Raw genomic sequence first — 18,136 nt, forward strand, 5'->3', positions numbered from 1 at the left:
AAAGAAAAAAATAGCAGCTTAAGGCGGGGCTCTGTGTGTAATATTATTACAAACGATTTAAAGTAAATGCTGTTATTTGGGTTGTTCACCTTTCAAAGAGAATTGGCGTACAAGACTATATATGCATGTTAGAGGTCATCATCGTATTCGGTCAATATTATCAAGTCTAGTATTATGCCAGTCTTTGTATTAGTAAAAATTATGAGTAAACTATGAATTCCAATAAGAATGACTTACCAGAATTCTGCCATAAAACTGATTCGACTTGAGTCGGTTTTCTGAACATTCAGTGTATCTTTTGTAGATCAGTACCTTCTAGTCAAGTTATACTAAGTGTACATGGCTATCTTATGGAAGTACCTATACCAAATCAAGTTATTGGTATACATCATGCATCACTAAATTAAAGCCGGAAAAAGTAGCATCATACATTGAAAATAACTTTACACTTGTTCGTGACGACTAAACAAGACTTTTTAAAAAGTCTTTGCCACATAAAAACTATCGGCAGGTTTCGTTTGGCCAGGAAAAAGAAAAGCCAATGCATTCAATGATTTCTTCGAAATTGTTGTCTAATTTGTAATGGACGGTTTCATTTAGAATCCACAACATTCTTGGCAATACGACTCTCGTAAGACTAGGACGGATAATCTTGGACGGCATATGGCTAATATATGTGAATGGTAGTAGGGATCTGATCAAATAAGACCAGAGATCTCATACTACAATCGTTGTTTATGTTTTCTTACGTATATTCAGAGACATATATACACAGTTGCCAATCTCTGTGTATATATGTCTTTGGTATATTGAAGTCAAAATCACGGCCGATGACTTTATACTGATTTGGCGGCAGCTCCAGAAATGCCTACTGACTTGCCTAAGAGGTGCCCCTCCAGTTATGCTTTAGTGATTTCTTATCTATGTATAATTAACTATTTTTTTGTTTCCTACAAAAAGTGGGCGGATATTCTGAACCCCCCGCAGTAAATCCGCCTCTGACAGTTATTAAGGAATGGTCATTATTTATCAGCTGAGGGGGTCGGTTCAAATTTTTTATATAAAATTTTATGTTGGGGAACCCCCCCCCCCCAATTATTTTATAAAACCACATAATGACCCCCCCCCCCTAAGAACATAATTTCAAAAGTTTGAACCCCCCCCCCCCCAAAAAAAAAAGGATTCCCAGTTTTGTTGAGGAGATGATGACCAGCTGCATAGTAACCGGCTTTGAGAAGCTCTGAGTATAACAAACAGCCTTTTTTCTTGTTTTTTTTTCAAAAAGGAATATCTGATACGTACATGTAGAAAAATAGAAAAAAAAATATACAGAAAATTTGATGTTCCAATTTATTAATTTATTTTACTGCAACCTATAATTCTACAAATTTTATCAGTATATTGGTAGATAAACTTTCAATATTGACTGTTATTTTAATCCCAATCACAGGCCCTTGTATCTTATTTTTTTAACCTTTGAACTTTAAAATATCTAGTTATGAAGGGGGGGTTCAGGATTCCAATGTACAAATGATTTAGGAAGTGCAAATAAAATAACCCCGATTAATGGTTCTTGTCCTTTCTTGATTAAATATTATGTAAGTGATTTATTTTAGATAAAGAAATATACTTCCAAGCCAGGAACCTCTGGCCTTTCTTTTGTTTTGTACAGATGTATGTTTTAAGAGTTTAGTGTCTTATCAATTTTCTCTAAACAAGTACACATTTTTGTTTAGGGGCCCAAGCTGAATATATTTGTTCTTTGTTCAAATCATATAGTGTATTGTAGTGTGTGTGAATACCATGGTGCCCATCAAGTATTTTTTTTTTATTAAGGTCTGAAATTTGGATAGGAAAGAATATCGGAGAATGGATAAAATTTACAGAAAAATGGACCAAAAAAAAGAATAAAAAAAAAGAACAGAACACTGGTGTTCAAATATGAATAAAAGGAGAAAAGGGCAAAAAATACTAACGAATAGAAAAATATTACCTTAAGAATACAGAAGGGATATACCTATAATATCGAGATCATCTTTTATTCTTATTCGATGTCTTTGTAATAATTTCATAAAATAAGTATACCTATTACCACGTGACGGACATATAACTAACATGCATCCTTGCTTTCATCAAAATAATTATATATACACACCCATTTCATCTCAAAAATCACATCAAAATGATTTAAACACTATCATGACTATAGAAAGTTAATTATGCATGTCCAGAAACCTTTCCAACTCACTGTTTCCTGTGGTCAAAATTAGGGAGAAACGTTTCATAGAGTTGTTAATTTATTGATTGAAAATTTACACAACTGTGATAAGGAGTGATCAGATTCACAGCCTTGGGAAAATAGGCATATCCTGATGCATGGTGCTTTACAGTTTACAAAGATATAATAAACAGACATTATTTCACAGATCGCACACCGAGTCACTCCAATATTGTCAACAATTTATATACAAGTCAGACATAAAAACCTTTATTGTGTGACCCCCCCCCCCCTAAAATGCACCGACCCCTCATCTGATAAATAATGACTGTTCCCTTAAAGTATTATTTAAGGCAGAGACATATACATATGTCTCTGTTTAAGGTATTAAAAGCCCTAACTTAAGACACGCATATCGCTAGCACCATGAGACTTTTTGAAATTCGAAAAGAAATTTACACATCGAGGCGGCGCTCGACATTAACTTTAATATTTCTAACAAATTTAAGTCATTTTAAAATATTGAAAAACGCGCACCTGTCATACAAGGGAACTAACTCTAAAATTACAATCGAAACTCCTCTGACACTTTCCTTGGCCATTCAGAAAGCTTGATGTTGCTAGCTGACGTCACGTACAGAAATTTTAGGAAATTTTAAGGTAAAAAGCATATTTATTGAAAACTGTGATAACCTTAAATTGACATACATTCTTATGGTTATTTAAGATCAATGACATACCCTCAATTCTTTTGTTTGAACATGAAAAGACGATGTGAAACATGTAAACACGGCAAAGGTGTTGAAAACCATGATCATGCAAAACGTAAAAGTGTAATAAACATTGATATCAAGTTATTTTCACGTAAGAAAATAATTGAAACAGCAATTGCATATAATATACTCAATGACTGGTCGCTTCATGTAAATAAACCAGTGTCAAATGGATTTTACATGATAATTCAGTAACTCCAGGGACTTTCTATACTACATGTATATAGTAGTACAGAAAGTCTCTGCTGTCTGATACTGTTGTTTTTAGTGTCATTAATTTGACTATTCAACCTATTTTACTTATTCCTTTAAAACTTCTTACACAGCTTTAAGTAAAAATAAAGACTGATAAATAATATTCCCAAGAAGAATTATAATTTTCGTACTTATGAGGATATGGATGTCCTTTACTGTCAGGCGTCAAAAGGTTATTTTCGGCTACTGTTAGCATCAAATTGGTTAAAATTTTACCGTGGTACATCAAAATTTTCTTATCATAATTCCTCAGAGGTCTCAAATATTTATTGTGACTTGTTTTCGAAAAAAAATCATGTGATTCTTAAAAATCAGTGGATTAATTTATCGTCTAAAAGAAAGAGTGCATTTTATCGTCCTGCACCCAAAATTACCAGTAATGTTATTTGGCAAGAATTTTTACTGCTATTCCTTATGAAGGCCCATTACGACCCCTTACATATTACATCAGTTGAATGTACAGAAACAACAGGTAATTGCCAATAATTATTATGTGAGGTGTGAGCAAGCATACTTGCATCATTTAATTTGTTTCTGATTTAACAAATCATTATGTTTAAAAATTGCTGTGTTATGTCAGCATAATTTTTGCTGCTTAATATAAAAATATATACCGTTGTAAATGAAAAGTAAGTTAAATAATGATTCATATTGTGGTTATAAATAATTCAACAATAAAAAGTGCTGCATATGTACATGTATAGATTTAAAAAAAGGAAATGTGGTATGCTTGCTCATGAATCAAGTATCTTACAGAGTCCAAATGATGAGGATTTAAGCTGTAAAGAGTTTTCCTCTGCAAAATTATTATTTTCAGTTCAGAAACTTTTCCTACATTGTAGATATCCATTCTGCAGATTGTTAGGCAAACAATTGTGAAATATCACATAAAATACAAACAAAGTTAAATCAGATACCTCAATCAGAACATGAAATGTGCAACTTTCCACTTTATTTATTTTGAAAATATCAGACATTGGTAGTACATGTATTTCAAAGTAATAATCTGGTTAGATGTTCTGAAACTGCTGTTTTGTTTTATTTGCTAATAATATTTGCAGGGTTGGCAAAGTATTACCTGCCCAGGAATTCCCAGGTCCGGGGTTTTCCCGGGCTGGGCAATACTCCCAGAAATGGGTAATACTGGGCATTACTGGGCAATATGATTTTTTAAGCTTATTTTAACACACAATAGTTAGACTTGGTGTAATTTTATAGTATCACAGCTAAATATATACTTTTTATACAGATAACCATTGAGTCATTTCTAGTAGAATGAAAAATTCAATTTCATTCTGTTCTTCATTTATTCTATATATGTAAGCAGAATACAAGATTTGCACATTTAAGGATACCTTGTTTATATATAATTTCCAAGCATTGTTTCAATAATCCAAACTTTGATAAAAATGCATTTTTTAAGTGAATTGTTATTCTAATTGTTATACATGTACATTCATATTGCTAAAATAAACACCCTAATAGGGGTTATGCCATTAACATTTATAGAATTGAAAGGGCTGATTATTGTTACATGTACATACACAAATCTGTGTTCTAATCTGAATAATTACTTATTAATTAGTGACAGTACATATACATTATTTAAATGTATTTTTTTCTTACTTCTTAAATATATATATATAAGAGTTATACTTATTTGAAAAAAATTTTTTTTTTGCTTTATATTTACAGGTTGACCAATCTAGACAAATAAAACAAGTTATATATATCTCAAATATATTACATTTGCATTTGATCACTGAATCCTCTATAAAATTTAGACCAGTATTTTATATTACCCAGTATTGCCCAGTATTACCCATTAAAACCCGGGTTTTCCCAGGCTTTCCCACTGGGCTGGGCAATACTAAAAAAACCAGGGTTTTTGCCAACCCTGATTTTATATTTGTTATATAATTGCCACTGGTCATTATGCAAACAACAATCAATCAATAAATTATTTGCAATCATACTACCTATATATAATATACCTGCTTTTTATGCCCTATTTATGAGAATAATGTTTTTTTTTTTTCAGTCTGTCCAATTGTCTGTCTGTCCCACTTCATGTTAAAGTTTTTGGTCAAGGTAGTGTTGGATGAAGTTGAAGTTCGATTAACTTGAAACTTGGTACACATGTTCCCTATGATATATGATCTTTCTAATTTTAATGTCTACTGAACATAGAGAATGAAAGTGCAGGTGGGGCATTCATGTACTATGGACACATTCTTGTTTAGATTTTAAATCATAACTAATATGTACATGTATAGTCAAAACGTAACATTTGTAGTCTTTGCTTGTAATTTATTAGACAAATTACTTCTTCTCTGTCAAGATATGTTCCTTTCTGACCTTTTTACTATAGATTTTTCAATTTACAAAGACTGCAGTCCTGAACTGTTTTCAACCTACAAATATTGTTTTTACTGTAAATGTTCCACATTTGGATTACACATTTTAACTTGAACAAAAAAAACCCCACACAAACAAATACATACATGTACATGTAGTACCTCAGAATGATTCTGACAAGATTATCTCAAATTAGCCATGCATGTGGTGAAATATTAAAAGTGTCAATATTATAAGTTATATGGTTCGCTACTGACCCCCTACGGATCCATAGAGGGTTAGTAAAATTCATAGGGGGTGAGGCCGGAGGCCGAGTCCCCTATGAATTTTATTCACCCTCTATGGATCCGTAGGGGGTTAGTAGTTAACCGTATAACAAATTTATCGGACGCTGGACTTTTTCTGCGGCGTTTAGTTGAAAAATAAACAATGAAACACAACAATATTAATAGATGACGTCGCCATTAAAGCGCCATGAACCCCATATGAAACTTACTAACCCCATACGGTCTCATAGGGGGTCACCACGTGACGGCATTTAACCAATCACAACGTGATAATTCATCTGTGGTCCGATAAGGTTTGATATTTGACCTGACTCCCATCTGCTAAGTTAAGTAAAGGGGAGATAATTAATAATAAACTTGGATAAAGATGATGAATTGTTTGATGAATTTGTAAATACAGTGAAGCCTGTCTAAAGACCTCCAAAATATAATACTAGTATTTATGCTACATTTTGTACATGTAACATACTACTAAAATAAATTAGACATAGAAATTCAGCAAGTTACTGTTTTGTTTAAATTTGTATGTTTCAATCATTGACACAGTCTGACTTTAATTTGATATTGAATGCTAAAAAATGACAAAAACGATCTTTAGGATAGACAAAAATGCAATAAAAATTGGGTTCAGACAAAGGTGTGCGAAAACAAATTTATTTATTTCAGTCCTAGGTCAATTATTTAATTGGGACTTAAGATTTTGTTCACATATGTCAGGTGCAGGTAAATGAAGTAAGATAAAAAAGAATATGTTGTTATGCTCAATTTTGATTTATTGACATCGATTCACCAGCTTTACTTTTTTGTGTTTGCATAATTACCGTTAAATAGTTGATGCACATAATTGGCTATCGAAAATATGGAATAAAGCAATTATTGTCGAGCCTGCAACTTTTGTTGCAGAAAGCTCGACATAGGGATAGTGATCTGGCGGCGGCGGCGGCGGCGTTAGCTAACTTCTTAAAAGCTTTATATTTTAGAAGGTGGAAGACCTGGATGCTTCATACTTTGTATATAGATGCCTCATGTTACGAAGTTTCCGTCAGTCACATGTCCAATGTCCTTGATCTCATTTTCATGGTTCAGTGACTACTTGAAAAAATAGTTCAAATTTTTTGTAATGTTGAATTCTCTCTTATTATAAGTAATAGGATAACTATATTTGATATGTGCGTACCTTGCAAGGTTCCCATGTCTGTCAGATAGTTTTCACTTGACCTCGACCTCATTTCATGGATCAGTGAACAAGGTTAAGTTTTGGTGGTCAAGTCCATATCTCAGATACTACATTGTATAAGCAATAGGGCTAGTATATTCAGTGTATGGAAGGACTGTAAGGTGTACATGTCCAACTGGCAGGTGTCATCTGACCTTGACCTCATTTTCATGGTTCAGTGGTTATAGTTAAATTTTTGTGTTTTGGTCTGTTTTTCTCATACTATATGCAATAGGTCTACTATATTTGTTGTATGGAATGATTGTAAGGTGTACATGTCTAGCGAACAGATGTCATGTGACCTTGACCTCATTTTCATGGTTCAGTGGTCAAAGTTAAATATTTGTGTTTTGGTCTGTTTTTCTCATACTATATGCAATAGGTCTACTATATTTGTTGTATGGAACGATTGTAAGGTGTACATGTCTAGTGGGCAGATGTCATGTGACCTTGACCTCATTTTCATGGTTCAGTGGTCAAAGTTAAGTTTTTGAGTTTTGGTCTTTTTATCTAATACTATATGCCATAGGTCAACTATATTTGGTGTATGGAAATATTTTATGATCTTTATGTCAGTCGCACAGGTTTTATTTGATCGTGACCTCATTTTCACGGTTCATTGCACAGTGTTAAGTTTTTGTGTTTTGGTCTATTTTTCTTAAACTATAAGTAATAAGTCAACTATATATGTTCAACATATATTGTTGTATAGAAGCATTGTTCGCTGTACATGTCTGCCTGGCATGGTTCATCTGACCTTGACCTCATTTTCAAGGTTCATTGGTCTATGTTTAGTTATCTTGGTTAATGTTAAGTTTATGTGACAGTTGTTATAAAGCTTAGCTTTATACTAAGGACTATCAACATAATATCAATGATTACTATAGAAGGCGAGACATTTCAGCGTGTGCACTCTTGTTGGTTTATATGACTACCTCAATGCTTGACTATTAAACAGGCTATTATTTCAACTTGGAATTATTTTTATACGTCCGCAAAAATTTTAATTTTTCGTCGTATATTGCTATCACGTTGGCGTCGTCGTTGTCCGAATACTTTTAGTTTTCGCACTCTAACTTTAGTAAAAGTGAATAGAAATCTATGAAATTTTAACACAAGGTTTATAACCACAAAAGGAAGGTTGGGAGTGATTTTGGGAGTTGAGGTCTGAACAGTTTAGGAATTAAGGGCTAAAAAGGGGCCCAAGTAAGCATTATTCTTGGTTTTCGCACCATAACTTTAGTATAAGTATATAGAAATCTTTGAAATTTATACACAAGGTTTATGACCATAAAAGGAAGGTTGGGTTTGATTTTGGGAGTTTTGGTCCCAACAGGTTTTTAGGAATAAGGGTCCCAAAGGGTCCAAAATTGAACTTTGTTTGATTTTATCAAAAATTGAATAATTGGAGTTCTTTGATATGCCGAATCTAACTGTGTACGTAGATTCTTAATTTTTGGTCCCGTTTTCCAATTGGTCTACATTAAAGTCCAAAGGGTCCAAAATTAAACTTAGTTTGATTTTAACAAAAATTGAATCCTTGGGGTTCTTTGATATGCTGAATCTAAAAATGTACTTAGATTTTTGATTATTGGCCCAGTTTCCAAGTTGGTCCAAATCGGGGTCCAAAATTAAACTTTGTTTGATTTCATCAAAAATTGAATAATTGGGGTTCTTTGATATGCCAAATCTAACTGTGTATGTAGATTCTTAATTTTTAGTCCCGTTTTCAAATTGGTCTACATTAAATACCAAAGGGTCCAAAATTAAACTAAGTTTGATTTTAATAAAAATTGAATTCTTTGGCTTTTTTGATATGCTGAATTTAATCATGTACTTAGATTTTTGATTATGGGCCCAGTTTTCAAATTGGTTCAAATCAGGATCCAAAATTATTATATTAAGTATTGTGCAATAGCAAGAAATTTTCAATTGCACAGTATTCAGCAATAGCAAGAAATCTTCAATTGCACAGTATTGTGCAATAGCAAAAAATGTTCAATTGCACAGTATTGTGCAATAGCAAGAAATCTTCAATTGCACAGTATTGTGCAATAGCAAATATTTTCAATTGCACAGTATTGCGCAATAGCAAGAAATATCTAATTGCACAATATTGTGCTATAGCAAGAAATTTTCAATTGATTGGAGTTATCTTTCTTTGTCCAGAATAGTAGTTGAATCAACTTAAATCATTGTTTTATACAATGCACAATGTATATTCACTTTTACTACCAACTGATAAATTAAAACACTCTTTACCATTCAGTGATAACAAGCACTTTTTGTTACATTTTAATATTTTATGATGTATTTAAATGAGTAGTTATTGTTGCAAACTCCATTAGAAATTTGAATTGAGATCAGTTTTGAAAAAAGGGAAAGGGGGATGTGAAAAAAAAATGGTGGGGGGGGGGGTTAATTTTTCTCTTTTCAGATTTCATAAATAAAAAGAAAATTTCTTTAAACATTTTTTTGAGAGGATTAATATTCAACAGCATAGTGATTGCTCAAAGACAAAAAAATTATTTTAAGTTCATTAGACCACATTCATTCTGTGTCCAAAACCTATGCTGTGTCAACTATTTAATCACAATCCAAATTGAGAGCTGAATCCAGCTTGAATGTTGTGTCCATACTTGCCCCAACCATTCAGGGTTCAACCTATGCTGTCGTATAAAGCTTCGCCCTGCGGAGCATCTGGTTAATTATGGAATTTGAATAATTTCTTGTACTTGAAATTTTTAATAAATTCCATGTTTCTTCTGTATCATAATGTTTTGAGTTTTTGCAAATTATTTTGTATAGATATATAGTGTTGTGCGCAGCACAGTACATTTTATTCAAAATATGCTACTTTCTTTGTAATTAAGAAAGTGTTGTGCACAGAATATTACAATACAGAATAAACATGGGACTTATTATAAAATTTCAAGCACTAGTTTTTTAAAGGTCAATAAAAGAGATAGTAATTAAATAAAATGGGTGTCATCCTAGCCATTTCCTAGGTTAAGTTTTCAATTGTGCATGTAGAATGTAATGTACAATGTTGATATTTTCTTAAATGATTCTGACAAACAATTAATACAATATTAATGGTAATAAATGTATGAAGCCACTGACATTGTTGATATTGCTTATTTTTTTTTATTTTTCAGTCAGAGTTATTGGACTTTAGTTGTTACTAAAATGACAATTTTGAACATTTCTCAAGTCAACTCAAATTCTTTTCAAATTTGTTCCATAATGTCAGCCTTTGTCAGGCTCCAATTTTGATTTTAAATTTTAAAGTTTTAGATAAATCCCTACAGATGTTATTATTTATCAAATTGTGGATCTGGAGTTTTTGGTCTTTTTTTGTTTTTGTCAAAATTATGGACATCTTTATAAGAGTCTTGCACTAGGTTCATTTTTTTTTTCTGCAAGGGAATTTTTTTAAATGCCTTTGGTACTACAATGTACAACACAATCCAAGACAACTAGAGAAAAATGTATATAATATATTAATTATATTAATAGTCCAGTCAATCTAGCATAAATTTGACCCTAACCCGAAAGTAATTGCAACAGAAGATTTTTAAACTTTAATCTTTAGCATTATATCCCAAATATACACAGAAAAAAGTCCCATAAAATCTAACTTGAGGAAGACCAAAAAAATCACCAATTAAAATTCCTATGGAAATTTGCATTGAGAAGGGAGATAACTCTTGCAAAAAAGGCAGAAAATTCAATAAAAATTGATACAAAATTATAACTTTACCGCTCCTATTCATCAAAATATATTGATTCTTGATTTTTTAGCGATCTTTAGAGTATAACAAACAATTCTAAAAGTGTTTTCATTTATAATATCAAGCTATAATCTAGATTTAGTAATTATTTAGTTGACCATTTATTGAATTTTTCAACATGTCATGGTAAAGAATCTTAAATTTAATAACGATAATTAAGCATGAATTCTTCTTTTTGTGGTTTAAAATTTCTTTAGATAAGTAAGTTGCTGACAAAAATATAATATACAGATATAAACAATACCAAATTTTCACATTAATTTTTCAAAATGGTTACAAAGCTTTAAATTTGCAATTTAAGAGAAATGCACGAAAAAAATACCCATAATACTTCAGTTTTGTAAATTTCATGAGCAGAATATTATATAATTTAGTCAAATACAAACTTATAACTCATCAAAGTATCATTCTTTACATAAATTTCAAGAAAAACAACAAAAAACTCCCCTTCCAATGTTAATTTCCATAGGAAATTAAAAATGCTGATTTTGAGTTTTCCCCAAGTTAGATTTTATGGGACATTTTTCTGTGTGTATAAAGGGCATAATGCTATAGATTAAAACTAAAACATTTTCTGTTGCAATTAGTTTGAGCAGAGACATATATACACATGTGTATATATGTCTCTGGTTTGAGGTTAAATCTTAGTTTAACTGGACTATAAAGTCATCAAGGTTAAGAACTGACTTGAACAGTATTGAATTGGAATGTCAAGTTTATGGCTATATGTTTGAGTTGTTTAAAGGTAATCTTTCAAGTTTCATTGGAAATCAAGTACATGTATTAAAACTTGAATGAGCTGTCAAAGGGAGATAACAAGCTATAGAATTATGAAATACATGTAAAACAATTTAGGAAGGTTTTTAAATTTACATGCATATATTGAGTGTTATTTTTATAGGTCTTATAAGTAACTTGCATATCAATATCATTCAATGTGTATCGTGTGTTGCAATATAATGCTTCAGTAAACAATGAAATTTATTGAACACTTCAAATGTGTAAAGTTATCCAGTATCATGTAGGGTGGCCTACTGCCAAAAAAAATATTTGATTGAACTTCTTGATAAGATTTTTCTGTGGGATTTTAACACTATATCTTTAAATTGGTCTTGTTTAAATACTATGGGTTTTAATTCTTTGACACTGTGTCAGAATCAGAAATATTATGACCTTGTGTATCCCCCTTTTAGATGCAATCGGAATCAAATCGGTAAATCTTGTAATATTGATATTAATAATATTTTTTTACAATTAAAATGCTGATTGACTTTGAAAAAGTGAAGTATTCTTCTATAGTCGTAATATTTCTGAAAAAGTAGATATTGCTTTGAAAGGTAAATATTATTAACATTGAAACTTCAGTTTTATCAAAGGAACTTTACAATATATATCATTAATGTGTACCTAACTTTTGTAAAGGATTAATATGAAATCGTGTTTGATCAATATGTGACATTTTGATTTTTGTCACTTTAGAATTGTTCAGTTTGAATAGATTTCAGTTTAAAATATGAAACATGATATATCGTAAGTCTGTTACGTTACAAGTACTTTATTTAATTTCTTTTGTTCTTCATAAAAAGCAATAATGAAAATATTTATTTATGAGATTTTATTACTATTCATGTCAACTCTTTCTATTTGTAGCTAATTTTTAACCTGACAATTAACAAAATGTAAAAGAGAGGAAACTCAAGCTTGAATATAATCAGAAAAAAAATCTATGTGAATTAGAGATATGTGATATTTTAAATGGAGAAAATAAATTGAATTGTTATAAGACTTTTAAAAATCATGAGGAATTTACCACCAAATTCTCCGGATCTGCCAGTGACAAGAAATATGCCGTTCACCACAAAAAGTGTTCCCAGTAAAGCCCAGCCACGCAATATGACTGGTATTTATCTTGGTTTGGTAAGTACAAAATTTTTATCTTCAGGAATTTTGATACATCATTAAAAATGTAATATCTGAGATAGTAACAAATGAAGTTATTAAACTTTTATAGATATAAGAAGATGTGTTAATGTGTTAGTGAGTGCCAATGAGACAACTCTGCATCCAAGTCACAATTTGTAGAAGTAAACCATTATATGTCAAAGTACAGACTTTAACACTGAGACTTGGCTCACATATGCACTGAACAGCAAGTATAAAGGGTAAAAAAAATGACTGTGTAAAACCATACAAATGGGAAAACCAACGGTTTAATCTATACAAGAAAACAGAATCGGGAAAGATTTTTTAATCACATCAACAAACAACAACTACTGAACATCAGATTCTTGACTTAGGATGAGTGCAAACAAATGCAGCAAGTTAAGCGTATGCTTATTTGATGCTTAATGTAGTGACAAGAGAACATTTTTCATGAATAATAGTGAAAAGGATTTGTTTGAGTTCACTATAAGGACATTTATACTATCTGCAAAGTATATGCCAGTGCCAATGTACATGTATAAGGGTCTGGATGCATGGGTTTACAGAATAAGAGAATAATGGTCAAAAAGTGCAGAATGAAGAAAAATTGACAGGACAACATGGCAGAATGGGGTGTTAGAATAAAAAAGAATAGAGAAAGATTCGTATAATTTGTAAAGAATAGAGAAAGATTCGTATAATTTGTAAAGAATAGAGAAAGATTCGTATAATTTGTAAAGAATAGAGAAAGATTCGTATAATTTGTAAAGAATAGAGAAAGATTCGTATAATTTGTAAAGAATAGAGAAAGATTCGTATAATTTGTAAAGAATAGAGAAAGATTCGTATAATTTGTAAAGAATACTATAGTGAAAAATTTCTGAAAGATTTAAGAGTAAAAAATGAAAGACCTCCTGTACAGACACTAATGTATTTCTAGATGTATCTTCTTTTCCATTTCCAGGAAGGGAACATAAAACCTCCATCTGTGAAAACAACAGTGGGCATTTCACCATTGGCAAGAGGAAGAAGAATTTCTAATAGGATACGCACACCCACAGAACAAAGACGATATGTAAGTTCTTTAAAGGAAGGGGCAGAAAAAGGCTTACAGTAATTAGAAATTTAATATTTATACATTTTGCCTTAAAAAAACCCAGCTTTAGTCTTTTTAGAAGTTTATCCTTGCCAATAAGTCCATATTTGACATTAGTAAGAACAAAGTACTGGTGTTAATAAAGAACTAAGTAGTCCTATTTAATAAATCTTTTTTATGAGTTATGTCCCTTGTTTATGATTCATTTTGAGAGAAGTATTTAGAAACATAAATTACTGTAAGGAATAATACAGCAGATGACTTAAAATTAAGTGACAAAAGATCAAAAATGATAGATTTTGGAGGACATGAAGGCATGTACTTGTTTTTTTTATTTTTTTTTTGTAATTTTTGGTGTTTACAATACCAAAACATGGGCTTTGCCAATTATTCTTACTAACATATCATGTTTGTTCATCAGAGCACACACATCTTCCTTGGCAGACTTTAGATACTTTTCATTTTTTAAGTTTTAAACAAAACTCATACCTCTAACTCTATGACAAATTTTCAGGAAGAATTTCTATAAACATAATCTGTAAAATTATTTTAGAGCAAGGAGGAACAAAGGAAGGTAAACTTGTTTAGTTTTTTTTACATTTTGCTATTTCTAGTATTTAGTATGTTTTTGATATCTACTGTGGTATTGGAAAGTAACTTTTTATTATCAATTGTTTTATGGGTAGCACCAGCATTTGTGATTTTGACCTTTTCCCTTCACCTTTATATATAATTAATATATCTTTTTTTTAATATTAATGGTTTTATCTTTTGTGCAAAGAATGGTTGAAAGATAGGCCTGCAAAAAAATTTTGTTTTTTTTGGGCATGTCAACTTTGCACTTACCGGTAATATTTAAGAGCATCAATTGCAGACACTGCAAATCACATCTAAGTAATATCGGTTTCAAATTCTTTGGCAGCCCAAGAATATAAAGCTTGTTTTCAAATATTTATAATTTTAACCAAAACATCATAAATAAAGAGTAACTTTTTGTAGAAATTAGTTTTTGGCAGAAATTTATGCATTTTGCTTTTACAAAACTTCAAGCACATTTTAGACAGCACAAATTAAAACATATGAAATGTTATTTACCTCATTAAATATATATTTTCCTTAAATTTGAAGTGTTTTAGGTGTTATCACACAATTTCCACACCAATATTCTCTCTGGTATATTTATTCTGAAATACTGTAACAACATTAATTTTCATGGGGTTAAAATTTCGTTGTTTTGTCTCTCTGTAAGATTTCATGGGATTTAATTTTGTAGTTTTCTTAAACTGTAAGTGGTTTTCTATGGAGGTTAAATTTTCGTGGGGTTTTTAATTTAATGGATATATTCTTTCCACGAAATAAACGAAATTAAATCCTCCACGATTTTTTCTGCTTTTACAGTAGTCATTTTAATTTGAACAACATCTGAGAAGTGTGAACTGAAAAACGCTCAGTTCTGGCTTGAGTTAAAGTTACTTTTAGATATTTTTACCTGTTGTAAATTCAGCACTGTTCAGACGTTTGGCTTGCAGTCAATTCAGCACTGTTCAGACGTTTGGCTTGCAGTCAATTCAGCACTGTTCAGATGTTTGGCTTGCAGTCAATTCAGCACTGTTCAGATGTTTGGCTTGCAGTCAATTCAGCACTGTTCAGACGTCTGGCTTGCAGTCAATTCAGCACTGTTCAGACGTCTGGCTTGCAGTCAATTCAGCACTGTTCAGACGTCTGGCTTGCAGTCAATTCAGCACTGTTCAGACGTCTGGCTTGCAGTCAATTCGGCACTGTTCAGACGTTTGGCTTGCAGTCAATTCAGCACTGTTCAGACGTATGGCTTACAGTCAATTCAGTATTGTTAAGAAGCTTTCAGAAAATTCAGTATGTTGTGTTTGTTATCAATCTGAACATTAATAGATAAGTTGAAAAATTGACTTATGGATTGAATACGATGTCCACTTGTGTAAGTTCTTAAATAGATTTGTAATTTTTTCTTGATTAGTTGTCATGGTAAGTTGTCATATTGTGAACATTTTTTTAATTTTCTGAACATATTTTAAAGTGATAATGACAAGTTTGTGAGTAGGTGTATTGACTCATATAATTCCCTCTTGTTCGTTTGTTATTCGTTTTCTTGCATATTCACATATTTTTCATTGAAAGTGTACCATGATATTACCGCCCTAATAAATCAGTCCCTCCCCTTTATCAATCACCCCTCCTTGCCATGTTAATGTAGCCATCATAGAGCAACATATTATAAGGGACTGACCATTTAACTTCAAGGGGGGTTAAGGTGGGCTTTTTTTCTGAGTCAGAAAATGTTTATTTAGTTTGATGCTGTCAATCAAATTATTTTCAAAATTTAGCACTATAAGGTATGGGATAAATCTGCACCCCCCTCCTTGAAATTAAAAATTAAATGGTCATTCCCTAACAACAGAAATTTTCATATTATGGATTTACATTGTACTGATGTTTTTGCTAGTGTATTTGAAATGTCAGTAATGAAGCCAGCATTGTGTACATGTACTCAGTTTAGTAAAATGAATTTAAAATAAATTGTCTTGTAGATAAAAGAAGATAAATGGTAATGCCTGAGACGATTTTGTAATTGTGATTTAATATATAAATTGCTAAATGTTTTGTTTTTGATTTAATGATTACTATTCTAAGTAAAGGGAGACATGTAATTATGTAATAATGTTGAAATGCCACTTATAAAGATTTCCTTTGATCACCACGATCCTCAAACATGCTCAGTCATTGAGCTCTATTTATTTTGTGATGCAATAATTATAAAGCTTATTTGATATTAAGCTTCTGTCCTTAAATCAAAGTTCATTGAAATCAATCGTAATGTTTCTTTTGCAATCGAGGAGCCGTTTTTCTTTTGTCTTTCTTGATTCTTGTCTGATCAGATAGGTATTTTATATAATACCACTTACATTTTAATACCAATTTTCTTGGTTTGAAGAAAACATTGTATTCTCTTAGATACTTGATTTCATGGTTTTGTCAAATTCTGCAAACAAGCCTGTTAGAAAGTTGTATTTTGTTCAATATTTAAATTGTGACTCATCTTTATTATTAATTAAATTCATGGACTGTAGTACCTAACGATAAATTATAAATCCTTAATATATATATATATAGGTTTAATTCAATCTTAGAATGTTAAATTCAGTAAAGCATTGAAAGGACAGGTTTTGTATCTAATTCAGGCCCGTAGCCAGGAATTTCCAAAGGGGGGTTCGTTGGCCTCAAAAACTCGACTTTAACAGTCACAATTCGAACAGAACGCTGACTTTAACAGTCATTATTTGTTTTCAAGGGGGGTTTGTCCGAACCCCCCTGGCTACGGGTATGTAATTTGCATCATCTGATTGCATGTAGACTTTTCTTCATCCATGAAGAACATAGACATTTCTTGCCATCGGTCCTCCACCAACAGTTAGGTATAAAGAAAACATTAAAATAATTGTTATGTTTATTATTAAATGATATGAGCAAATAAGCCCTAATACGGATAAATCAGCATGTGCAATACTAAAAACGTTTCACTGTCGATATAAATCAAGATTTAATATTGCTCTTCGAACAGGGCCAATACAGAAAAAAGCGGGAAAAAAGCCGTATTAGCCCTTGGGCTAATACAGGACGTTCACTTCCGGTTTTCAATTTTATTATGCCATTACTTAACTCTGGAAGTATCGTTATGCATAAAAACATTTGTATAATATTTTTTAAATTAAAGTCATAAAATAAACAGGTTAAATGATGTGCAATGTTTTGTAATGTCTTAAAGTTTTGAAACGGAAAAAACGAGGGCCAATACGGAAAAAAGGGGGAAAAAAGCTGTATTGGCCCATGGGCTAATATGGGACGTTCACTTCCGGTTTTTAATTCTCTTATAATCATTTAATAAAAGTGTTATGAACTGGCTGTTTCTGTATTGGCACTGGTATAGATTCTCGGTCAGCTGTATTGGCCCTCGACCCTACAGGTCTCGAGGCCAATACAGCAAACCTTGAATCTATACCAGTGCCAATACAGAAACAGCCAGTAAATAACACTATATTATAATATAGATTATGTGGAGATGTGTTGTTTTTTTTTATATAAGACACTCGCTCTACAACCAAATAATAAAAACATGACGACATTAGAAAATCTAGTGTAGAAATCCAATAGGGAACATTTTGTAGTAATTAAACTATTTTTG

At 31.4% G+C, this 18,136-nt stretch overlaps 1 protein-coding gene across 6 annotated transcripts in view; it reads left to right on the plus strand.

The window, feature by feature from the left end:
• The first annotated feature begins 2,788 nt into the window (after positions 1-2,788).
• The window catches only part of LOC143069212 (uncharacterized), a 96,697-nt gene continuing 81,349 nt past the window's right edge, over positions 2,789-18,136 (plus strand). For 4 of the 6 annotated variants that reach the window (XM_076243737.1, XM_076243740.1, XM_076243739.1 and 1 more), the window contains exons 1-4: positions 2,789-2,878; positions 12,552-12,818; positions 13,789-13,899; positions 14,474-14,494. In XM_076243737.1, the coding sequence (XP_076099852.1) occupies positions 12,699-12,818; positions 13,789-13,899; positions 14,474-14,494 (252 nt within the window). In that variant the 5' untranslated portion in view covers positions 2,789-2,878; positions 12,552-12,698. The remainder of the gene's footprint in view (positions 2,879-12,551; positions 12,819-13,788; positions 13,900-14,473; positions 14,495-18,136) is intronic. The other 2 variants (XM_076243738.1, XM_076243742.1) reach the window with 1 other exon arrangement.

The sequence above is a fragment of the Mytilus galloprovincialis genome, chromosome 3, assembly GCF_965363235.1.
Source record: "Mytilus galloprovincialis chromosome 3, xbMytGall1.hap1.1, whole genome shotgun sequence".
NCBI lineage: Eukaryota > Metazoa > Mollusca > Bivalvia > Mytilida > Mytilidae > Mytilus > Mytilus galloprovincialis.